Source organism: Phyllopteryx taeniolatus, chromosome 13, assembly GCF_024500385.1.
Source record: "Phyllopteryx taeniolatus isolate TA_2022b chromosome 13, UOR_Ptae_1.2, whole genome shotgun sequence".
Lineage (NCBI taxonomy): Eukaryota > Metazoa > Chordata > Actinopteri > Syngnathiformes > Syngnathidae > Phyllopteryx > Phyllopteryx taeniolatus.
This window is the reverse complement of record NC_084514.1, coordinates 9,078,138-9,102,171: the sequence shown is the minus strand read 5'-3', so window position 1 is coordinate 9,102,171 and position 24,034 is coordinate 9,078,138. Positions and strand designations below refer to the sequence as shown.

The 24,034-nt window shown below is 41.4% G+C and overlaps 3 protein-coding genes across 7 annotated transcripts; all 3 read left to right on the top strand.

The window, feature by feature from the left end:
- Positions 1–700: 700 nt before the first annotated feature.
- On the top strand, positions 701–16,481 carry LOC133488191 (ankyrin repeat domain-containing protein 66). Of its 4 annotated transcripts, none has more exons than XM_061795773.1 (6): positions 10,946–11,775; positions 11,902–12,047; positions 12,516–12,660; positions 13,541–13,812; positions 14,728–14,887; positions 15,621–16,481. In XM_061795773.1, exons 1-6 carry the CDS (start codon positions 11,760–11,762, stop codon positions 15,713–15,715), a joined length of 834 nt encoding a protein of 277 aa, XP_061651757.1. In that variant the 5' UTR covers positions 10,946–11,759; the 3' UTR covers positions 15,716–16,481. The 4 variants fall into 4 exon arrangements, with proteins under 4 accessions (XP_061651758.1, XP_061651759.1, XP_061651757.1 ...); XM_061795772.1 differs by having other exon boundaries at positions 11,617–11,775; positions 15,606–16,481; XM_061795774.1 differs by lacking the exons at positions 10,946–11,775; positions 11,902–12,047; positions 12,516–12,660; ... (1 more) ...; positions 14,728–14,887; positions 15,621–16,481 and adding exons at positions 701–764; positions 8,061–8,224; positions 8,366–8,594; positions 9,473–10,595.
- LOC133488189 (tudor domain-containing 6) lies at positions 727–7,141 on the top strand. The gene is made up of 2 exons (XM_061795771.1): positions 727–769; positions 2,777–7,141. The coding sequence occupies exon 2, from the start codon at positions 2,795–2,797 to the stop codon at positions 6,992–6,994; it is 4,200 nt and encodes a 1,399-aa protein (XP_061651755.1). The 5' UTR covers positions 727–769; positions 2,777–2,794; the 3' UTR covers positions 6,995–7,141.
- An 805-nt stretch (positions 16,482–17,286) lies between the features above and the next one.
- Positions 17,287–24,011, top strand: dnajc5gb (DnaJ (Hsp40) homolog, subfamily C, member 5 gamma b). 2 transcript variants are annotated; one of them, XM_061796068.1, is made up of 6 exons: positions 17,287–17,499; positions 18,505–18,627; positions 18,912–19,125; positions 19,748–19,901; positions 20,625–20,702; positions 21,976–24,011. In XM_061796068.1, exons 2-6 carry the CDS (start codon positions 18,515–18,517, stop codon positions 22,074–22,076), a joined length of 660 nt encoding a protein of 219 aa, XP_061652052.1. In that variant the 5' UTR covers positions 17,287–17,499; positions 18,505–18,514; the 3' UTR covers positions 22,077–24,011. The 2 variants fall into 2 exon arrangements, with proteins under 2 accessions (XP_061652052.1, XP_061652053.1); XM_061796069.1 differs by lacking the exon at positions 20,625–20,702 and having other exon boundaries at positions 17,288–17,499.
- The last annotated feature ends 23 nt before the right edge of the window (positions 24,012–24,034 follow it).

The following is a 24,034-nucleotide window of genomic DNA, read 5'->3' as shown; positions in this document are numbered from 1 at the left end:
GGTGTACCCCGCCTCCCCGGCCCGAAGATAGCCGGGATAGGCTCCAGCAACCCGCGACCCTAGTGTGGATAAGCGGTAAAGAAGATGGATGGATGGATTTTTTCAAGAAAGTAAGGTTTTTAAACAATAATAACAATAATATAGATTTTATTGTACTCAAATAGTTCTGTAGTCCTATTATTATTATTATTATTATTATTATTATTATTATTATGTCAGCATGACATTTTTCCTAACATGGTGACAAAATAAAAAATTACCTAGTCAGTTCAGTTGTACTGCTTTTTTAAAGAGTGTAACAATATAAAATGTTTTTATTGCATTAAAACTGATGAATGTATTTTAAAGGTACATAATAATAGAAAATAAATTCCACCCTTTAAAATGTCATTTTAAAGTTTAATAGTGGAAAGAGAAACCAAATGGAAACCAGGGACGTGAAGTTCGTAAAATAAAATATAATTAAAAAAAAATAAATAAATAAACGAAAACAAAACTTCCACGTTGGGGGCTTCCGGGTCAGAATGTCAATCACCTGCAGGACTTGCACTTGATTGGCTCGCCGTCCACCTATGTCTGCCCACGGTCCCGCCTACCACACGCACGCGCCTGGCTGTCTGCCAGTCAGAGCAATTAAAACGCAGCCAGTGTGAGGCGAACGAGAGCCCTTAAAAGCACCAATTCTGCTCTTTTTGCTTTCTTTTTTCTTTTTTTTTTTTTTTTAACAGGGTCTGTTAAACCACTCAAACCAAAAGGCCCATAAGGTAATGTGAGTACAGTTACTGCGTTTCAATGCTGTCAAACTTACGAAATAACTAGAGTTAGCTAGTAAACGAAGTAGCAACCTTTAGCCCAGAGAAATATTCACTTGTTAATCCTTGAATTAGTCTCGAAGGGCTGCCTGAATGCCAACTAAAATAACAACAAATTAACAAGGTTCCTTAAATGAGCAATGAATGGCACCAAATACCACCAGGTCTGATTTCAAACCAGTTTCTTTAGTCATTTATTTATTTAAGCAGGTGTAAGCCAATTGAAAACCGATTCCCATTTACAATGCCGACCTGGATGTCAGGGATTAATTTTTAACTTTTTCTTAAAAAAAAAAAAAAAATTATATATTATTTTTAATCCAGGGTAATTGCAGTCAAATAAAGAGATTTTTTTTAAAAACTTGGCCAGTATTTTGTTACACACAACTTTTTTTGGAACATGTTGCAAGGCATCAAATTCAAAATGAGAGAATATTTGCAAAAAAAACAAACAAAAAAACTATTGTTTAATATTAAATGACTTGCGACTTGACTCAGAAATTGACTGTCGACATGGGACTTGACTTGAGGGCGAAGACTTGAGACATGCAAAGCAATGGTCCCACCTCTGCGTTGAGAAACTAGCTGTTAACTTCCACCACTGCCAATAGCGATGCAGACCTTTCTTTGCATCATAAAATTATTTATAATTATTATTATTTAGTATTTACCACACAGCATTCTGTGGCGTGAACCCCCCCTGCTTGCCGGAGCTCAACTGAAATCTTCCATCCTGCTGTTGTTCACTGTCAAGCTGTCCAGCTATCAGCCGGTGGCCAACGCTAGCTACTCCTCCATTAACATGGCAAATTCGAAGGAGCAGGATGCTATCTTGGGTGTTACAGAACAAGCACAAAAATGTGCATTTTTCAGCGAGTAGAATACTATAGAAATGGTGATTCGTGACTCGAACCAGCAGTGGTTCACTTTATATACATTAACTCCCTGCATATTTGCGGTTCACTATTATTTTTTTTATTTTTGTGTGTGTGGAACCTACACCCAGCCATTCACTAAAGAACTCTGCTATTTTTGTTGTTGTTGTGCTCTTTATGAAACACCATAAAATGCCACAAGAAGCTGCCAAAGCCTTGTCTAAATTGGAATTGGTGTCAAGGAAGTATGTTGAAGTGGTACATCTTGACTGATAGGTAAGCTTTGTATGTTGGGGAGGAGCAAGACTTACCCAAAGTTGTTAGTGGAAGTAACTGAGTCTTCTGGTGCATTTAAAAAATAAAAAATAAAATAAAAAAAAAAGTCTGTAAGCCATTTTAAGGTAATGTTTTGTGCTTGCTGCCACTTCTACTGCGGGACCAAAGTAGAGTATGGCTTTCGTTACCAAGACTACCAAGGTAGACGATGCTAGTGGCTACTACTAGCCAGAGTATGAAGAAAAAAATTTTGACTTGTGGAGGTGGCACTTTATTGCCAAGCCGCCAAGTTATACTTGTCAGTTAGTGTTGTGGATCAGTGCATGTGGTGCAATCACAGGACACATTGCCAAACACATAATACATTGTCATTTCACACTTTCTGGATCCACGGGCTCTCCAGAGACTCAACTATTTGCATACAAGATATTAAAAAGTTCATTTTCCATAATTTCAGGGGTACCCACAAAGTTCGACCACAAGCTAACACCTCGCACGAGAAGTTAGCATATCAGCCTAGGCCAGTGATCGGCAACCTTAAATACTCAGAGCCATTTGGATAGTCTCCCACTTATTTCTGCATGTAACAAAAACATTTTGAACTCTTAAAGATGCTTGGTTGAAACTTACTTTCAAATAAAATTGGTCTGTCTATTTGAGTACTCCTCCTATTCATGAAATTAAAGCCAAACTTAAGTTACCCACTTGTGGTGAACTGAAAATGCGAACCAAAAATGCCGTCTGGGTCTGTTTTCTGTCATTTTATCGCGTGTGGCGCGTGCAGTCAGCTGTCAATATTGTGTTGCTTTCAAGGTCCATTTGAACCCCACAATGTGTTCCATTCCCGGGCTCCCGACGCCAGGATCTGAAGTAACCGTAGGCATCAGGAGGGTCAACCCGAACCCAAAATGCGGTCTTGTGGAGCTTTGGGTCAACATTGATGACGGCAGTAAGCATGCCTACGAGCAGATGAAGGAGCAGATACAGCTTCCGAAAAGGAAGTTTTGCGGCTCTGAAGGAAAAACAGGGGATCTGTGTCTGGTTTGCATCGGCGACATATGGCACAGGGCTCGCATCATGTCCAGCCAAAGCGACACATGCAGGGTCTTCCTTATCGACCAAGGACAGTCTTACGTTAGCACGTGGGATGCTCTGGCATGGGGTCAGTCTGACAGCTTCTTCCTTCCTCCTGAAATTGAATCCTGTATCCTCGCCAACATCCTTTCTGTCAAGGAGAACTGGTCCAAAAAAGCTACCAAGTTCTTGATGTCCCTGGCTGGAAAGACGCTGAACGGAGTGGTCAAGCATGTCTTGATGCCAGACAGGACTATTCTCCTCGACATACCCTTAGTCTCTAAGCAAATGTGCACCCTTGGCGCTATAACAAAGATCCCGGCGGACGACTTCAAAGGAGTTGTGCTTGAATGCTTGACTTCGCCCAAAGAAGATGCACCTGTCACCGCCTGTAACGTGACTCTGGATCGGCGTGCGAAGGTCCAACTTGATGACCGCTACTTCTACCCTGAACTCCTCTGTGGGATGTACGAGACGGTTAACGTAACAGAAGTCACCGATCCTGGTAACATATTTTGCAATCTGCAGATTTACTCCAAATCATTGAAAACTTTGTCAGAAGAGATCCAACAGTTCTACAAGGAGTCCTCAGATTCCAAAGGGGAACGACCGCAAACTTGCGGAGAACCATGTGCGGCCAGAGGGAGTAATGGCATGTGGTATCGCTCGTTACTCAAGCAAAACATTGGAACCAGCGATGAACTTGTGGAAGTTGCATACGTAGATGTCGGGAAAACCGAGCTTGTTTCAGCAGGATGCATCCGACACATGGTGAGGAAATTCCTGAGAATGCCCGTGGTTACGTATCGCTTCTCCCTATATGGAGTGGTCGATGGCTGTACCGGATGGACGGCAAACCAGAATGAATATTTGAAGTCGTTACTGCTGGACAAGACATTTGTGGCAAAGATAGAGAAGCATTTCCAAGAGACCTATAGTGTCATGCTCTATGCTGGGAATGCCCAATGCATGAACACCTGTTTCACGGAGAAAGCAAAAGTTGTCCCACCTGCTCTGGCTGAAGGACAGCAGCGAGATGTCCAGATTGAACCCCCGTCAGAGGAGCAAGATGTGCACTTTAAGAATCTTGTCAGCTCAACTGTCAAGAACTTACAAGAGAAAGTCTTGTCGCTTACAGAGAATGGATTATATATGGGCAATGCTGACACTGTTCCCTCTTCTGATCCCAGTGATTTTAACACCATAGATGACCAACATCTTTCTCAAAGCTTTCATCATGAACATGTGTTGTCTGTTGGACGCACTGTAGACGTGACTGTATCCTGTGTTGAAGGTCCTCAGAAGTTCTGGTGTCAGAAAACAAAAAACGGAGAGTCTCTGCGAAGGCTGATGGAAGGCGTGCAAAACCACTACGCCTCTGTCCACCCTCTGCCCATTGTAAAGTCCCTCTGTGTCATTCGTAACCCAGATGATGGTATGTGGTACCGGGCAAAGATCATTACAAGCCGTCATTCCCCTGAAGTGGACCTGCAGTTTTTGGATTTTGGCGGTACACGAAGGGTGCCCCTTGGAGATGTCTTTCCCATTGACCCTGCCTTCCTGGAGCTGGAAGCGCAGGCCTTTCAGTGTCGCCTAGTCAACCCAAAGGTGAATTCCTCATGGAATGCTTCTGCGTCAGCAGAGTTTCAAAAGTTTTTGGCGGCGGGTGATTCTCAACACGCTGGATTCAAATGCATGGTAAAAGACAGAACTTGTGATGAAGAGGGCCAGCCGGTTAATGTGGTAGACCTTGAAACTCCATCCCAAAGCGCTTGGAATGTGCTCTCTCTTGTCCCTATGGATACATATAATTATTCTACATATGATATGGAATTGGGCACAAAAGAGAAGGTGTGGGTAACCTTTTCAGAGACTGTACACAGCTTCTTCTGCCAGCTGAACAGAAATTCTCATTTGTTTAACAAGGTGATGGCAGATGTTAAAGAGCTAGTCAGCAAGTCACAGTGTTCAGGTGACCTCGTCAGATCCGATGCCCTTTGCCTTGTGCGTTATTCTGACAATGAATGGTACAGAGGAAAAGTCATTCAGACATCCCCGGAACTCAAGGTGCTCTTTGTGGACTATGGCGACACCCTCACAGTGAATTCGTCTCATGTTCGACCTTGGCCTGCCAGTGCAAGCGTGGCAAAGTCCGTCCCCGTACTGGCCGTTGCTCTCGGACTTTTTGGTGTTCCGGCTGACGTACCGCAAGAGGTCAACCAGTGGTTTGCAAATCATGCCATCGGCACAACTGTGACTGTTTCTGTGGTGGACAAAGGCGATAGCGGGAAGCTAATGGTGGAGGTATTTGAAGGGCTGCTGAACGTCAATGTAATTGTCCGAGAAAAGGTAGCGCACGTGAAACGAGCAAAGACCAGCCAAGGTCTACGGGCCGACCAGGTCTGCTCAAAACAGGTCACCACACCAGATGAGGACTTTCTAACTGAAGAACTCAATCGTATATCAAATCTAGGAGAACAAAATAAAGACCAAAACGGCAAGGGAGCATGTGCTGTAGATGAGCCATTGTTGGAGAGGCCTCAGTACACAACTCTTGCAGCTATAGCGGAGTGTGAACATGAAAAGACGCTCAATGAGGAAAGCACACAATGTTTGAATGTCACGCCAAAGGTTTTGGTAAAGACTCCAAAAGGCATCAATTCCAATGATGCTGAAATGTTACAACCTGAGAAGAGCTATGCATATCACATGCCAATCATATCTCACCACAAGTCCGAGGAGATGTACGCTTCCTGCATCGTTGGACCCAGTTACTTCTGGTGTCAGTTCGCCCACACCGAAAACCTGAATGCCGTGTCAAGCCTTGCCCAGAGCATCGGAGAGGCTCTACAGGATTCGGAGGTCCCCAAGAGTTTGAGTCCCGGCAGCCCGTGCCTCGCCCTCTTTTCCACTGACTCCAAGTGGTATCGCGCTCAAGTGCTTCGCAGGAACGACAGCGCTGTCTGCATCCTGTTTGTGGACTATGGAAACGAGTCTGAGGTGGACATTAAAGATGTGAGATACCTCCCATGTTCTCTGATGGAATATGCGCCTCAGGCCTTTTTGTGCTCTCTGGATGGATTTGATGAGTCCAAGGGCTCCTGGGATGATGACGTTTACGACGACTTCTACAATCTCCTGGTGGATAAGCCCCTCGCAGTTAATGTGGTCAGTGCTAAAAACAATTCAGAGATTGTGCTTCAGGAACACTCTGTAAAAATTAAGTGTGACGTTACAGATGTGAACGAGGTCATGCAAAAATACTGGAAACCCATTTACACTCAGACTGAAGATATTCAAGCAGCCTATCCACCACAACCCTCTTACCCAAACACAGAGTCCAACATGACCCTCCTTGAGGATAATACAAATGTTTCCATGTACAAAAAGCCAAATATCTCCCCAAATAAGTCCGAGATGGTCTACGCCTCATGTATTGTTGACCCAAATTTCTTCTGGTGCCAGTTTGCCGACACGGATGCTCTGGAGCGGTTGTCCATTCTTGCTGAGGAAGCGGGACGAGCGGAGCCGGACTTGAATTCCCTTGAGACACTCATTCCCGCTAGTCCGTGTCTCGCTTTGTACTCTGTTGACCGCCAGTGGTATCGAGCGCAAGTCATCTCAAGAGAGGACCGCAGAATCCATGTGGTGTTTATCGACTATGGCAACGATTCAGTCGTCGACGTCCAAGATGTCCGACAGCTGCCTTTGAATCTGCTAGAGCTCGCCCCCGAGGCCTTCTTGTGCTCTTTGAGGGGCTTTGGCACGCCCAAATGGGATGACGGAGCCTGTGAGGAATTCTTCAGTCTTATTATTGACAAACCACTACGAGTGTCAGTTTTTCATGTGGAAAACCATTTGGAGGTTGCGCTTCCTCAGCATGCCGTGGAAATAGTGTGTGAAGGGATTCATGTAAATCAAATGATGGCGAAATACGGCAAAGAAAAATCTGCATAGAATATAGGTTTAAATGATTCCAGCTGTCTTGGTGGTCATGTCAATGTTGGATTAAAGCTTTCTGGTGACATTGATAGTTTGGTGGTTCAATTCCCGTTCACTGAATGATTGTCTCTATGTGCCCTGCAATTACGTGGCGACCAATACAGGGTGTAGTCTGCCATTCGCTCCAGCATTTAACATAAGCGCCAGCTTCTCCGTGAGCCTGAATGAGATAAGATGGCTGCACGGACATTCATTCTTCCTGGTCCCCTTTCATCAGTTTTATTTTTTCATTATTATCTTAACCTTTTTATCTGGTTTGCAAGATTGGGTTGGAAATGCGGAAAATGTCCTTTTTCCAAGCTATTCCTGATGGTCTTTTCCGCCTGGCAGTTGAAATGGCTGGATTTCTCATTATTCTGACATTTAAATGAGGTTTGCTCAGATTTATTTAAAAAAACATTTTTTTTTTTCTTTATCACTCATCCTCCCAGGGGGGTTAAAAAAATCATCTAACACTAAGTTAACCACAAAATTGGTCCAAACAAAAATTTCTGCCTCGATGCAATACAAAATATTAAAAGCATATTTGCGCCACCAGGAACCATTTAGCCACTGTCCATGTTTACCACACGGACATTTGTTGCAGATGGATGCAGTGTTGGGCCAGTGAAAAACATTGCCCAAAGCAACAGAGGAGTGTCAGTGATTTTTAAGACGCTATTAGATGTGTAATGTACATATAACATGATATATGAGTGAGCTAAATGGTACTGTTTTATAGTTTATACGTAAAATTGTAATCGCTAGCGTGCTAATGCTAATCTTTTTGCTGAAATTACTTTATAGCTCTCATTTGTTGTTTACAAGTCAAGAAGTTTTGTTTGATAGTCATGTTTTGTGTGAATCTTTTTGGCACATCGGATTCCATACAATACAGCCACTGGTAAGGCTAACGTCTCAAAATATACCGAACGCAACCACTCATTACCTCTCAAGTCTTACAGCAGGTGGCAGGATTGCTGTTGGGATTTGGTGTGCGTGTCTTTGTGCACTTGTGCGTGCATGCGTGTGTTGACCACAGTTGCCAGGCAACCGGCTGGGAGAGCATGTCAGAGTTGCATCAGGCGGCTGCGGCAGGGGATTTCGATCAGGTCCAGGAGATTCTCGGGTGCAAGAAATGCGACCCCAATCAGCGAGACGTGGACTGGGGTTACAAGACTCCTCTGCACTGGGCTGCATCCAAAGGTAACACTTTTTTGGATAGCCTCAAGTCTCAATTGTACTTGGGTGGAGTGCTTTACATGTGTTCTTTTCGAGGTTTATTGTCCTTCCTCCATAGTCTGCTGTTGTCCAACTCCCCCCACACACACACACACACACACATAGGAGATACAGAAATGGCGAGGATTCTCATCGAGCACGGAGCCCGCCCCTGTTTGAGGACGGAGATGGGCCGGACCGCGGCCCACTATGCCGCCGAGGCCGGTTCCTTGGCGGTCCTGAGGCTGCTGCACTCCTTCCACGCCCCCCTGGACAAGGAGGATGATGGCGGCGACAAACCGGCGCGACTCGCCCAAATCTACGGGCATCATGAGTGTGTGGCATTCCTCAAAAAGTAAGACTGGGACTTTTCGACCAAACAAAATCAGCCCTCCTGGTCTCAGTCCATGTTGTTATGTTCCTGTATTGCCTGGGTTCCACATTGATGCGTTGATAGTTGGTATTTGTTTGGCTTTTTATGCTTGTGACTGTATAATTTTGTTTTATTTGTGCCTTCTTGTTCTATCAAAGCACTTTGTAAATGTTTTTAAACTTCTCCCATTCTTGTTTTTTTGCAGTTTCCGTTCTTTAATTTTTAAGATCAGCCAACAAATGTAAATATCAGACAAAGATGAGCCAAGTAAACAAAATAGTTTTTAAAATGGTGATTTTATTTATTAAGGAGAGTAAAATATTCAAAAGCTACTTGGCCCCGTGTGGAAAAAGAAATGGCCCCTTAAAACCTAATAACTGGTTGGGCCACCCTCAGCAGCACCAACGGAAATCGAGCGTTTTCTTCAACTGCCAATGAGTCTTTCACATCTCTATGTTGATATTTTGGCCCACTCTTCCTTACAGAATTGTTTGAATTCAGCAACAATGGAGTTTTTTTTTTTTTTTAAGCATGAACTTCCTTTTGTAAGGTTACAGCACCGCATTTCAAGTTGGGGCTTTGACTAAGCAACCCCTAAACCTTTTTTATTTTTTTTTTATGTTTTATTTTTAAAGCCATACCCAAGTGCGCTTCAGCTTGAGGTCACAAACTGATGACTGAATATTCTCCTCCAAGATTTTCTGGTAAACAGCATAATTCATGGTTCCATCCATCACATCATCATCACATCCTGAAGGACGTGAAAAGGGGCAATACTTTTTCACAGCAATGCAAATAAATAGTTTTGTTTTTCTTCAATTCTGATTTGGCCTCGTTTTGAAATTTGATTGTTGTTGCAGGGCAGAGGTGGAAGGGCAGGCGTACCGCAAAATGGTGGCGGAGAAAGGACTCTCTGTGGATGACTTTGACGAAGAGTGGGAAGAACAAGGCAAAGACCAGCATGAAGGAAAAATAGGATCTGTGAGTTAAAATAGACTTTCCCCAGACTTATAAAGCCACACTTTCAGTGTGCCTCCAAAATGTATAATCAAGGCCTGTTTATAGCCCTTTAAGGTTATTCATGCACACACGATGAGTTAAAAATTAAATTAACTAGTTCACATTTAACCATTTTGTGGGGGGAAAAAAACCCACACAATATGAAATAAAAATTCCTAAAACCATCTGAGGAGCTCTCAGTATCTTGGTCTGAACCAGTTTAATTTTAAAAGTACAAGTGAAACATGATAGTTTTAATTCTGATAAGAAAACCAAACATCTTCAAGTCAAAATGGTAAATATTGAGTTTATACAAGAATAATCTTATTTTAGTTTTTAAACCCTAAAAAATGCCTTTGTTTTTCAGTATGTAATATTCTGGAATTTACTGCATCACTATACTTTATTCATCCATGAGGGAAATTCACTCTTAGTCGTTTCCACAATGAAAACAAGGCAAAGCGGGCATGCCAAACTACTATTAATATCAAAGATATGAAAATATTAAACATTATCTAAAAGATATTAAAATATATGAACAAAATTAAACGAGCTGCACGAGTCTTTTGTTAAATGTACATTTTGATGTCAGATTTCATGTAACTGACTTTGTCGTGGTACAAGTGGATTTCTTGTATACTTTTTTTTTTTTTGCCAACATTGTCTCCCCACTTCAGAATCAAAAACGCTGTTGCCGTGTTATTTTCCATCATCATAAAAAATCTTATGACATTTATAGAGAATTATTTTTACTCAGTGACTGAGACCTTTATCTACCTACACTACAGAGGGGGACAGGACTCCCAAACCCCCCCCCCCCCTCTAATTCCATCTGTTTGACTAGTGTTATTCATTGCATTTTAATGAGATCTCACCCCCATTTGCAATTTTAAAGTTACTCCATGATGCTGTTAATACATACTTAACATGATCTGCATTTTTTTTTTGTCTTCAAATTATGTGCCTAGAACGTAAAGTTTGAGAAGTTGATTGACATCCATCGTGTGGAAGTAGGTTGCTTCCGATTTTATTAGAAGACATTTTTTATTTTTTTTTGCAAAAAGCGTCTCTCAATTTCAGAATCAAAACCCGCACGGCCCATTATATTCCTCCATCCCCCCGTGACTCAATTCAGGGTCTGCATTGTTCAAAGGCCTCGCCTACGTGGTATTGTATTCTTGCTCCTTTATTAAAAATTTCATGGTGACGTGGCTGTGAGATTGGCCTCTGGACGGTGGCCCGAACCCGCACACAGGATTTACACCCCTACACACACTTTGAGACCACTCCAGATGACAACGCGTCTTTATTGCAAGGATCCTATCCATGGCAACAATCCCGTGGAATCCTACGCGGCTACTGGAATAAGTAAATACTTTGTACGAAATCTTAAATAATGGGATGTGTTCTGTTACTGTAAACTGTGTGCAATTTCACTTGGGTAATGCAGTTTGAGAAGCAGTAAGCATCTTTGTAAATAGATATCAGTCTGACTAGACATTTGTTAATAAATGTCCTATTGTCCTAAAATTTAGCAATTGATTCCCTTGTTTAGTTAGTTATAAGTGGTTGTCAATTCCAAATTGAATAAGTTAGTTTTTTTTCTTTTTAAAGCATAGTTTCCTACTCTTTATCTGCATCTTTACAATTGAGGATGACATTAGTGTGCGTGTGAAATTATAAAATTTTACTTAATTGCTCAAAAAATTAATTTACAAGAAATAATGCATCTTTGTTCATCTATTGATGCCAATGAGGCATAGTGACAGACAGAACAAATAAATGCTGTTCTATTAGATGGCAGGAAGTATATACAGTAATGAATGTGTATCTACCTTTTGTGACATTTTTGTTGGTTGGTGTGCTGTGAGATATTTCAGTTGTAAAATATGTGCCTTGGCCCCATAAAGGTTGGAAATCACTGTTGTTACAAAACAAACAGAAAAAAACTTGTAATATAAAATGTCGTCAAAATTGAAGACTGTTTAAATAAAGTTTATTAAAAAAAAAAAAACTTTCGACGTGTGACGTTTTGGTGGGCGGGACTTCCGTCGATGACGAGCCGCCAAAATCAAACGACTATAAGCCAGCTAGTTAAGAAAAAGTGAACATTTTGGCGACAAAATAAAGAGACGGACACCACTCGACATGGAGGCAGCGAAAGGTAACACTCACCCGTGTGGCGCTGGCTGAGCCGTGAATGTTTCCTGGTGTATGCTAACGCTATAGCTATGTGTGTGTATGCTACTCGTGCTACTATGCCGGAGTAACAGTAATAACTGTGCCACAGGCGTTTTAAGTCACCTGAGTGCGCTGGAGGTTCGTGCGAAGAGCCGCCACATTACAAGTCGTAGTCGCGCGGAGGAGCTGCGGAGGAGCCTGAAGGCGCTGAACGCCCAGAGGGACCGACTCAAGGCAGAGATCCACACGCTCAAGGTAAGGGAATGGAATCCATGACAGGAGCTGCACGGTACAGGATTAGCAACATTTCTTTGCAGCACACTGAGAAACACTTTGTGTTGATTTGCCACTCCTGCTAAATCATCAATTGATAAGTGAACCAAATGTTAGGTGTGGCAGAACAGTTCCAGGACTGGTGTTACAAAAAGAGATCCAAACTACGAGTTACAAATACTTTACGAGCATAGAAGCATACCACAGATTATTTTTTTTAATATATACAGGAAAAAATATTAAGGAGCGCTGCAATTTTACAATGTGTTTTTGTTTTTAGGAATTATCCCAAATAAACACTAAATTCTGACTATTGGTCATTAAAATTACAACTTTATTCCCAACCCCCTCCCGGACCTCCAAAAATATTCTTGTAACATTGCAACTATATGAATGATGACTGGTTATGATGGCTTTTTATAATTTCATTAATGAAGATGTTGTGCTCAGGATATTGAAAAACGCAAGACGCAACTGTACAATCGGTGTGCAGATGAAGAAGTGGAGGCTGAAGACGGCGAGACCGAACAACTTCTGCATCTGATGGCCAGACAAACGCAGCTGAAAGAGCTTCTGGATGCTCATCACATCACTGGTACAGCTCACTTACTTATTGCTTGGGCTGGCCAATATAGGCTTAATTAACCCCCCCCCCCCCAAAAAAAAAAAAAACAATTATATTTACCCCCCCCCCTTCAATTATAAAAAAAAAAAAAAAGCAAATATGCATTGAAACAGTTTTTTTGCTGAATATGAACTTATATCAACTTCTACAGACGAAATGGAAATATTGGATATATATTTTTACATATAATGTGAAACTAAGTGCTTCCACTTATAAAAAAAATAATCCCTTTTTTTTTAAACATTTAAACACGATCCTTAATAAATTAACATTTGAAATGTTCAGCAATTTGATGTCTTAAAATGAGCCGTCAAACTGCACGGAACAAAGACAAACACTGCACCCCTTCAGCTCTCGCATGCTTTTCTCACGTGGAGTTGTACAGGTAAGGCAAGGCGACCTCTGGAAAATGTTTGTGTTGTAGAAGCACATATCTTGGGTCAAAAGTTTCCAACATATGGATAAATCACTGCTTTTGCAATGTATAAATGGGCACTGTATCTTTGGCAATATTGCGCATAATTTACTGGGTTCCTTTCCTGGGTTTAGGCAAAACAATGTGAAAATGATTCTGCTAGTTTAAAAAAAAAAAAAGGATTCACCAGAGGGGTCTGAAGTCTCTAAATAATGTTGCTAATTTAACCACACTGACTACACTTTTTATTTTTTATTTATTTTTTATTAGCTCCTCTGTTTGCAGCCAAGCAGGGAATGTTAACAGAAACACACTTCAAACTACGAAAGCTTTAAAAAAAAAAAAATATATATATATATATATATATATATTTTGAACAAGTTAATTTAAAAGATTGACAACACTGTTAGTGTGATCCTTTTCTTTTGTCACCAGGTGGCTACAATGTCACCAAAACGCGCAGGGGGAAAGGCGTGTGCCTGACTCTGGCGACGGCCTACGAGGGCGTCTACCTGGACACGTACAACCTGGAGTTGGACATGAGGCCGACGCTGAAGATCAGTCGCCACAATGTGCCGCCATTCATCCCGCTGAGTGACCTCGGCGAGCGGGCCGGCCTGCAGGACGACCTCAGGGGCTTCCTGTACGCGCTCGGCACACATCTCAACGCCTTTGTGGGCCGCAGGCAGCAGCTGAGACTTGTTAAGGTGACTTTTCTGGAACCTTTTTCTCACGGAGATACTGCAAAATTGCGCCACGTTGATCTGCTTTTCACTCAGAACCCAGCAAACTGTGTGCGCTTTCACACAGGATCAGGGCATACCCATCCTGGCATTGCGGCAGTTTTCTTACAGGAGAGCGACACTGGAAAAAGGATTTTAAGACGGTGTAAAATGTAGTGATGCACTGAAATGAAAAACAAGGCTGAAAGCCGAAACAGCGAAAGAAATTATGCTATTTATTAATAAAATTACATTTATGGCTCTGGCTGTGTACTAACCTCGCTAAAGATCCGATCACAAACTATGGCCCGGGGTCAATTGAACATTTGGCACGACACAAAAAAGGGCGGTGGCCACTGACCACTGTGACTACAAGTACAAATAAGTTTATTATATTTAGAGCTTTTCTAGTAATATTTCTTCATAACGGTGAATAAAGAAAATTCTGTTTCAGAAGCAAGACTAGGTTCCTCCAGTTTCTCCTGTGTCAATTTCCGATTTTTGAACATATCGTAAAAATGAGCTTCAAGTTACTGCTTTAAAAATTATCATCTTAAATATTGCGCTGTTTTCTTTTTCTATGGAGCTCTGTTCAGTGCATGGGCGGATCTATTCTCGTGGGGTACAGGGCAGCGGGCCACCCTAAAATCCTGAAAAATCCTACAACTGTTGCCTTATCACGTTTAACAGAAAGCTGTGCTCTACAATGGATATAAAGTCGACACACCCCTATTCAAAGGCCATGTTTTTATGATGTAGAAAAAAGGAGGAAGTGGAGTGGAGATTTTTGGAGTTGACTCAGCAGGTTCTCTCCTGGTTCATCTCCTTTTGTGGGTGCCACGCGTCACAATACTTTTGCCCATATGGTGTTCCTATAATAGAAGTCTGGCCTTCATTCAGGAGCTCCATCCGTCGGTGATAGTGATGGAGAGCAACGCGCCGTGTTCCATCCTGGTGCTCATGCTGAGTGTGCCCAGAGAGAACAAGACACTGCTCTGCACCCTGAACTACACAGACCACACCAGTTATCTGCCCACGGGGGTCCGCTTTGACTGTGAAGGTGGGTTCCGTAAAGGAGATTTATTAGGCCTTTCTTTCCCCATAATTTCAAACATTTCCCACTCCCAGGTATCTTAATAACGTGGATGTGACGTGTTTTTTCGTCAAAATACCCCGAGGATCAACAATTACAACTTCTTTCACACCCTTTTCTCTCTCACAAGCACATTTTCTGAAATAGCCAGTTCACAAAAGATTTACTGTTGTGCATTTTCACACTTGATGGGTTGATTGTTAAATACTTCAATAAAGTACAACCGAACACAGTTTTGCTCCCGCTGCCTTTTTAAAAACATACGCTAGCATGCATGCATGCTAGCGTATGTTTTACCATGCCTCCGCCCAATAATACGGTGCGCCTGATGTATGTGTTAAATACAGAAATAGACCCCATAACTGAGACTGCGCCTTTTAACACGGTGCGCCTTATGGTCGCGAAAATACGGTACCTGGATACTAGCATTTAATGCCCTCAAAATATGTCCCTTTGATTACAAACTTAAAATGAATAGATTTTCCTGAATTATGCTTAAAAATGACACTGTCTAATGTTGAAAGGTTTTACTGTTGCCACAAACACTCATGTTTGATCAAAATGGCCTGAAAATGATCCCAAAAAGGTCTTAAATGTGTGACTCGCAGATACCCTGAATCAGTAATAAAGAAGTGATTAACCAACTGTTATTTAAAATCTATTAATTCATATTGTCTTTTTCTAGACGAGAACCTTCCAGAGTCTCCAGAGTGGAAAAACAACCGTAAGCTTCTCATGGAGATGCCGGTTCACAGAGTTTTGGGCACCCTGAAGAACATGGACCACATTGGTTAGTCTTCATGAGTCCCGTTTGTCGTTTTTGTCCTGGAGCCTCTGGATGAATTCCATCACCTTCTTGTGCAAGCGCTCCCTCTGGAGGAGCCTTGTCTTCTCCGACTGCTCTCGAGCCTCCCGCCGCCGCCTCGCTGCCTCTCTCTCCGATATGGCGTCGATGCCGGCGATACTTTTCACCCGCACGAACGACAAGCTCCTCCGCAGGAGGCCTCCTCTGCTTCTCGGCAAGGGGGGCGGCGCGGACCTCGGAACCTCAGCGGCCACGCGCTGGACTATTTCCTTCATGGCCACGCCGACCGTGGCTTTGGGCTCGCAGGCCTTTACCATCCTCACTCGCCTGCGTTCACTTAGTAGCCAGCGTCGTCGTCGTTCCAGCAATCGCTGCGTGTACCTGAACTCTGTCTCCAGCAAGTCCATCTTGATGTGAAGATCTCTCTCGTCCTTCAACACCCTCAGCTGCACCACGCTTTGCTCCATTAGTTCTAAAGGAATATTTCCGTTGACATTTTATTTTTATTTTTTGTGTTTCCTGACAGAAGCCGTTTGCTGCTATGGCTCTCTCGCTGCGTGTAATGTAATGTAATATATGCTACCTATTGTGTTTGAGGTTGTCTGTAATTACACGGTGGCATGCTCCTTGCTAGATTCTGTTTCAAGAGGCCTTTAGGGTCCAGTGCTGCTTGTATGGACAAATTGTTGTGATTCACAGTTTTTTGAAAAAAGAAACAAAAAGTACATTTTACAAAATAAAAATAAGAATACTGGTTTTTAGAATACATTTTATAAATGTACAAAAAATAGAAAAAAAGATGCACAAATTAAATTGCTTCTATTAATACTAATAAAAATACCAAATCGATTTTAGAAAAAAAATGTCAACTCAAGTTTATGGATATAGCACTAATTCACAAGTTATCTCGAGGCACTTCACACATTGAGCAGGGACCATATTTTTCGTATTTGTGTATACAGTCTTCTTTTCCTTTCAGCTTGTCCTGTTAGGGGTTGCCACAGCATCCTTTACCATGTAAGCAAGTGTTTGCAGGGTTGGTTCCACCCCCCACCCCCCCAAAAAAAGGAGAGGGGGCAGCACAGTGGGTAGTGGTTAGCACGTCTGCCTTACAGGTCTGAGTTTCTGGGTTCCTTACTCTGTGGCGTTGGGATGGTCTCCTTGCGCTTCATTTGGTTTTCTCCAAACACTCCAGCATCACATTTATACAATTGGATGTAAAGATATTGAATTTGGAAGGAAATAAAAACAGGACAAACCAAGTCATGATTATGAAAATATTTTTAAATGATAGTCAAAGTAACTATCTGGGCCATAAAATTAAATAAATAGACAATTTAAAATCGTTCATTTTAATTTCAATTTCAATGAATTTGCTTTATATTTGGCAGAAAAATTGCGTCGTTCTCCATCCAGAATTACTGTATATATCTTTGTTTATTAAAACAAAAAAAAGTCATTGGTATCAACGAGTCATTGTTACGTCTACTATTTATTTATTTATTTATTTTTAACTTAGATGTTTGCCGCCGCTTTTGATTCCGACGCCACTTCCGTTGTGCACTTCCTTTTTCCGGCTGCGCTTTGCTAACTAGCTTTCTAGCTAACTGCTCCTCCAGCCTCCCAATCACTCACAATGAGGAGAACGCCGGTGTACAAGTGACAACAATCTGCGTGTCAACGCCAACCGTGTGGCAAAGTTGATAAGATACTGCGTACAGCGTTTGGACTCCATGATCTGACCCCCGAACACCGATTTTAATTCGTCCAGAGGGTAAGAATAAACTTTTAATGAGTGCAGTTTTGCTAAGGTTAGCTTAGCACTGTCTCAAAGATTCACCCGGAGAGCAGCGTTTATTTTTTATTTTTTATTTTTAAATTTTTTTTTTTACAGTACACATAATTCGTAGTCGGATTGAAGTTCCGTTTCACTACAAAATACCTTTTGACATTTTTACTGAAATTGAAACTTCAAGTGGCGGAGAAAGAAACAAACTAAATGGTCGTAATGTAACATTTTTGTTTAAGTGGCAGTTGGAAAAATGATTAAATAATCGGTTTTTTTTTCAATCAGTGTCATTTCATATTGCGCAAGTACATACTTTTATATAATAAATCTGACGGCACACCACCAAACAAAAATGTCACGAAAAAGTTGTATACTGAAATAAACAGGTTAATTCTGCACCTTCTTGTTTTGCTGTCATAGATAGTTGAACAAAGGATACATTATTTGTAGTGAATGAATCATTTTATGTGAAATTGCGGCCCGCCTGCTGCTCCCATGACTGGGGGTGAATAACTCCTTAAAGGTACATGGTCTAGCCATAGTCTTTTTTTTTTTTATAGTTATAACACAGATTACAAAAGCAAATAAATAGACAAACAGTTCACAAAGTCATAAATTAAGGAGTAGCTATTGCAGTTTTTATTGCCAGTGACAATGGCATTGGTTAGTGATTTTAGAATAATTCCACGGGATTGAATGAGGTGCCCAAAGAATTGGACCATGTCTTCAAATTTCAGAATCCACAAACATGCAGTTCTGGTGCAATTGCACGCAAATGCAGTGTCATTAAAAACGTGAATAAACACGGAGTACATAAAACAAGTCTTATTTACATATGTCATCAATTTCTAATAATAAGAAATGAGACATTGTGGACACTGTACATGATTTACTTCCCTTTTTAGTTGGTTCTTTGACTTCCTCATTTAACTTGGAAAAAAAGGTAACTTTTTTTTTTTTTTTTTGACATTGCAACTTTCATTTCACCAGAACCTCCAACATGGACGACCCCAACAGACCTCAGCGCAAAATGTCCACGGCGGGGGACAGCCTGTACAAAGTCCTGGGCTTACAGAAGGGAGCATCGCCCGAGGAGATAAAGAAGGCCTACAGGTGGCTTTCACAATTTCAAACTGGTTGTTCTAGTTGCTGCTCTAACCCTCCTGCCGACCCCCCAAAAATGTTCCCACAGGAAAAAATTTAAGGTTATTTATGTGTGTAAATTCATTTGTTTCAAGTTAAAACGGTCCTCATCATGAAAACGTTAGTAACGGTACAGGCATTGTTTTAGGTAGTGTTTTAATGTTTTTAACAGTCACACAAGTCTCACGTGATGTCACACACATACACACACGAAGGCTTTGAGGTCTGATTTTGTGACGTCGTGGTTCCCACAGGAAGCTGGCGCTGCGACACCACCCGGACAAGAACCCTGACAACCCTGAAGCGGCGGAGAAGTTCAAGGAGATCAACAACGCCAACTCCATCCTGAGTGACGAGAACAAGCGTAAAATCTACGACGAGTACGGCTCCATGGGCCTCTACGTGGCCGAGCAGTTTGGCGACGAGAGCGTCAAGTACTACTTCCTCATGTCCAAATGCTGGTTCAAGGTGAGTTGCCGTGTAATTACCAGGGGTGTGACTGTATAGTGAATCCCTGCCTTTTTTGCTGTTCAGGAATTCACCTTTTCATATTCATATAGGAGCTTTTCATGTAGGCCTATTTTTTATTTTTTTTTCTTTCCCTGTGGACCCTATCCTAAGCAATTCACCAAAACCCCATTTATTTGTGGAATCTCCGTATTTTAGGCTCTGCCTGTAGAACTCTAAATGCCACAAGCAAAAGGCCTGGCTAATAAGAAATCGTAATAAGTGTCAGGGATGTATGTTGAAGTGATACATCTCGATAGCATAGCACAGTCAGCTTAACCTGAAGGTTAAATTCCGGCGGACGTTGTTTGCGCTGCGCTAGTTCTTTTCGATATTTGCGTGACAGAGATTCAAAGGAGTTAACAGATAATAATAATAATAATAATAATACATATAGCAAGCCATGATGTCCACTAGCCAGAAGCTGAGCCGCACTATGTTTGTTTAATGAAGAAACAAGTGGCAATAGCTCGAGACAGTTGCACTTCCTGTCCCTTACCGATTTAGTAGTGTGAGAACCAATCAGATACAAGTACTGTTCCACTCCTAGTAATAACGCTTACTACCTGCAATAACTCTTCAGACCCTGCTGGTGTGTTGCGGCATCTTCACCTGCTGTTGCTGCTTCTGCTGCTGCTGCTTCTGCTGTGGCAAGTGCAAATCCTCCGAGGAGGACGAGAGAGACTTTTACTTGGATCCAGAGGACCTGGAGGCGGAGATCAGAGAGCAGGAGGAAGGTGAGTGGCGATTTTCCATGAGCCTGTGCTCTTACAAGAAGGTCTCACGCATGCTACATTCAAGAAAAACTAGGACATTTCAGACTTGACTAGGTTCCTCACCCTGTGCACTTAAAGGGTCTTTTTCATGCTGCATTCACTAAAAATGAGGACATTTCAGAGCTATGACTCGAGTTCTTATCCCTGCACGTTCATGCTGGTACAGTTAGGAAAAAGTAGGAAATTTCAAAGCTCTGACCAGGTTCTTAACCTGTGCACTTACAAAAAGGTCTCTTGCAGGTTACATTAAACAAAATCTAGGAAATTTCAGATCTCTGACTGGTTCTTATCTCTGTGCACATTTACGGCTGTATGTATTAAGAATGTATCCTGCTGCTATGTTAAAAAAAAAGCTTGGACATTTCAGAACTCTTAACAATTTCTTAAACTTGTGCACTTACTAGAAGGTCTTCTGCATGATTCATTGACAAAAAAATGGGAAATTTCACACCTCAGACTCTGTTTCTTACCCGTGTGCAGATTTGACGATGTCTCCGGCATGCTGCGTTGAAGAAAAAACAAGGCCATTTTTAGACCTCTGACTAGGTTCTTATACTTGTGCACTTACGAGAAGGTCTCCTGCATGCTGCATTCAAGAAAAACTAGGACATTTCAGACCTCGGACTCTCTGACAATGTAAGAAGACAAGGGGCTTTCTGAATTGTTTTGCGTTATGTTTCACAGCACGAGACGCTGTAATTGTTATTCAGCCGAGCTCGTCCGCCACCGCCGACGCTTCCGGCAAAGCTGACGCCACGTCAGGTAAAGTGCAGCTCGACTGCCGCGTGTTGACACATTTTCAGAAATGGGCAGCTCACAGAACATTGACTTTGTTGTTTAATTTCACACTTGATGGGTGGCCAGGCACGTCAGAGACCCGACTGTTTGTTTACAAGAAGTGAAAACGCAGAGGTGGGGGACCTGAGTCATATGACTTGACTCGAGTCCAATTTTAGGACTTGCGACTCGCTTGGGTAAAACTTGAAAGACTCGACTTGACTTCAACTTGCTATTGGTGAGACTCAACATGATGTAGATTTGAAGTACATGACTTGAAGAGTCTAATCCGTTTACATTTAGAAATGTGCAAATGGGGTTTGCCATTTATTTTTTATTTTTGGAAGAAGTTGTTTTTGTAGCGCACGAAAACCTGGCATGCGGCATGCAGAGGCCACCTCATGTATGTGCTATCATGGACGGAGCTCTAATGATTAACATTTTGATTCAAGGATTTTTGAAAATGTTTTTATTATTAAATTAGAAAGAGAATAGCAACATACAAGGTTGACAACTCTGACATTTATCTTTATCCGCTATAAACGATAAAACCCACATAGACTGGTAAGGTACGTTTTGCTAATCGATGGGTGGTCAAACATGAACTAAGCATAATGTTGGTTATTGGTTTAATTGAGAAGACAAAATAATAGACAATACAGAGAAAAGAACTATGTGATTTTGAATGTGTTAGTACAGCTAACTAACAGAAGTCCAGATACTGAGTGCAAAGTAGCTAATGTGGTAATGGACGCAACTCACAAAAAGTGAAGATGAAATGTCAGGATGAACCTAAAATTTATTGAAATTATATATATTTGACTTTTTCAAAACTTTTAAATGCACATGTGCAACTGTTCTGTGTTTCAGTACTTTTTGAACAACTCGCTGTTCTCTAAAAAGGAGCTTAATGGCAGAATTCAGGACAGGCGTTTAATCCATGAATCTAACCAATACATTACCGGGTTGAATCAGAAGTGCTATTTACACAGTCCTCTTCATCGTGCTGTTTACATTTTGACATCATGAGATCATAACAGCACCTCACGCTTAAGAGGCTTGAAACAGGATGCGGTGAGAGGGAAGTAGCCACTGAGCTTGGAGCGTCACAGAATGTCGTCAGCAGGTGCAAGAGAAATGCAAATAGCGAAAATTCACAGATGATTGACGCCCAGTCTAATTATATTGTGGGAATAGTTGTCATGTTTATTTGTAACCCTCCAAAATTCAATCCAAATTCTGTTGTTTACCACTGCAGGTGAGGACACTGCCATCGTGATTCAGCCCCACGCCAGCAACGGCTCGACCTCCTCATCTGCAGCCGCCACAGCTGCCGTGCGCCTGACAGTCCAGGAGTAAATCGCAGCCCCGAACCCCCCCCCCACCCCAATTTTAGAATTTTGGATCAATTTTTTGGGGAGGGTGTTACCTGGCATCTCTGAGGGGTTTATTTGTTTACAACAGCAGTTATTTGGGGTTGTTTTTAGGTGCCTCAGGGTTTGCTTTCGGATCCCCTTGTTTTAAAAAAAATCTTTATTATAATTTTTTTTGTATAAAGCACTGTGCAAAAAGTCTCAGGCCACGATCAGATTTTTTTGTTTTAACCATTGTCATAATGATCATATACCGAGGTGGGCCAAAAGTAATCGTACACTTTTATATTATTATGTCTCGTTATTATAATTTAAACAAATTACATTTAAAGTTTTTTTTTTTTCTTGGCATCTTTTCCTTCCCGACCTCCTTTACTTCCCAACCTCAAAGTTGCTTTTTTTTGTTCTCGCATCGTCACTTCCATCCTTCCTTTGCTTAAAATGACATTTCTGCCTTCCTTCCTCCAGTTCTTGCGCAATACTGCCTTGGAATCTGCTTTCTATTTTCGTGACTCAAATTATTTTCCATTATTCACACTATCTGTTGAAAAATAAAATAAACCACTTATGGCCCACCTTGTTTTACCAGAATCCCACTAAGTTGAGCGCAGACCTAGTTTCAGCTATTCATAAAAACGAAAATAATTCATAGAGCTTTATATATTTGTCTGTTTGTCCATTTTTAATTTTTTTAATTAGCAAGCTACTACCTGGTTCTTGGAGGGTGGAGAATAGACAAGAGGTGTCATTATGATTTTGGGGGTTGGATGGTTCCTGTGGGACCATATAGAATCACATGGTTAAAACAAAAACAACGCACCAAAATTGGATTGAAATGTAATTGTTACTTTATGGACCATTCCTCCACAAAGATTTGCGGCTCACTGGTTTTGTATTCATTTTTGTGAACCTGCTGTGACCTGTTCTGGTTTAGTTTTACAAGTCATATTGACTGCTGTTAAAAAAATAATAATGAAAAAAAAAGATATAAAAACAAAGCTACCAGTGACCTAAAACTTTTGCACAGTACCATTTTTTTTATTTTTCTTTGCAATTTTTGTTGATGACATGCTGGTTTTGGTTTGGGAGAGAACCATCAAAGCCTCTCTTTTAAAGCACTTTAAAAAAAAAAAAAAACTTGCGTTCTTTGTGCCGACGTGCCAGAATAAGGTACCATCCTTTACCAGCATGCAACATAGCCTACCAACGCTAACAAAGACATGTCACAATTGTCCAAAATTTAACATTACCTTTGTAGGATGCCATTTATTTATTTACATTACAAAAAAAAAAAAAATATTGGGCTTTAGGGTGAAATTTCTGGGTAAACCTAAAATGCACTATAAGCTTTCCAGGTGGACTTGATTTGACCTTCTCTCAACTTTTGAATGCACGTCCAACTGTACAGCATTTCAGTACTTTTTTGCACGACTTGCTGTTCTCTATCAAGGAGCTGAATGGCAAAATTCACAACAGCTGTTTGATCCATGAAACAACCAAAACCTCTCCAAAGATGTCCACTTCCTTCGCTTTCTGTGACTCTTTCAGTCTCGCTGTATCTCTGCTGCAACCTGCTGATGACAGCGTTGTGTATTTGTTGTTTTGAATTTTGCCATTCAGCCCTTTGTTGTGCAAAAATTGCTGAACGGCCAGACGTGCGTTCAAAAGTTTGAAGGAGGTCAAATTAAGTTCCCCTTCAAAGGTTAGAGTGCATTTTAGGTTCATCCTGAAATTTCTCTCCAACGCCGAATATCCCAAACATTTTTGTGAGTAGCGTATACGTGTACATAACCACTTTTGCTGCTTTCAGGACTTTTTAGTGCCAAAATTGCTTCATTGTGATCGTTTGGGCCAGAAGGAGTTAATTTTTTATTTCACTTGTATGCAACATGTATAAGATAAAACCTTAATTGTGACCTTTTTTTTTTTTTCTCCTTGTTCTTT

What these genes read in the sequence shown, in the direction of transcription:
- LOC133488189 (XM_061795771.1), top strand. Translation starts at nt 2,795, where the DNA reads ATGTGTTCCATTCCCGGGCTCCCGACGCCAGGATCTGAAGTAACCGTA.
- LOC133488191 (XM_061795772.1), top strand. An exon ending in CAGAGATCCACACGCTCAAG is followed by an intron (nt 12,048 to 12,515) that starts GTAAGGGAATGG and finishes TGTTGTGCTCAG; the next exon opens with GATATTGAAAAACGCAAGAC. An exon ending in AGCAGCTGAGACTTGTTAAG is followed by an intron (nt 13,813 to 14,727) that starts GTGACTTTTCTG and finishes GCCTTCATTCAG; the next exon opens with GAGCTCCATCCGTCGGTGAT.
- dnajc5gb (XM_061796068.1), top strand. Translation starts at nt 18,515, where the DNA reads ATGGACGACCCCAACAGACCTCAGCGCAAAATGTCCACGGCGGGGGAC. An exon ending in TGTCCAAATGCTGGTTCAAG is followed by an intron (nt 19,126 to 19,747) that starts GTGAGTTGCCGT and finishes ATAACTCTTCAG; the next exon opens with ACCCTGCTGGTGTGTTGCGG. An exon ending in CAAAGCTGACGCCACGTCAG is followed by an intron (nt 20,703 to 21,975) that starts GTAAAGTGCAGC and finishes TTACCACTGCAG; the next exon opens with GTGAGGACACTGCCATCGTG.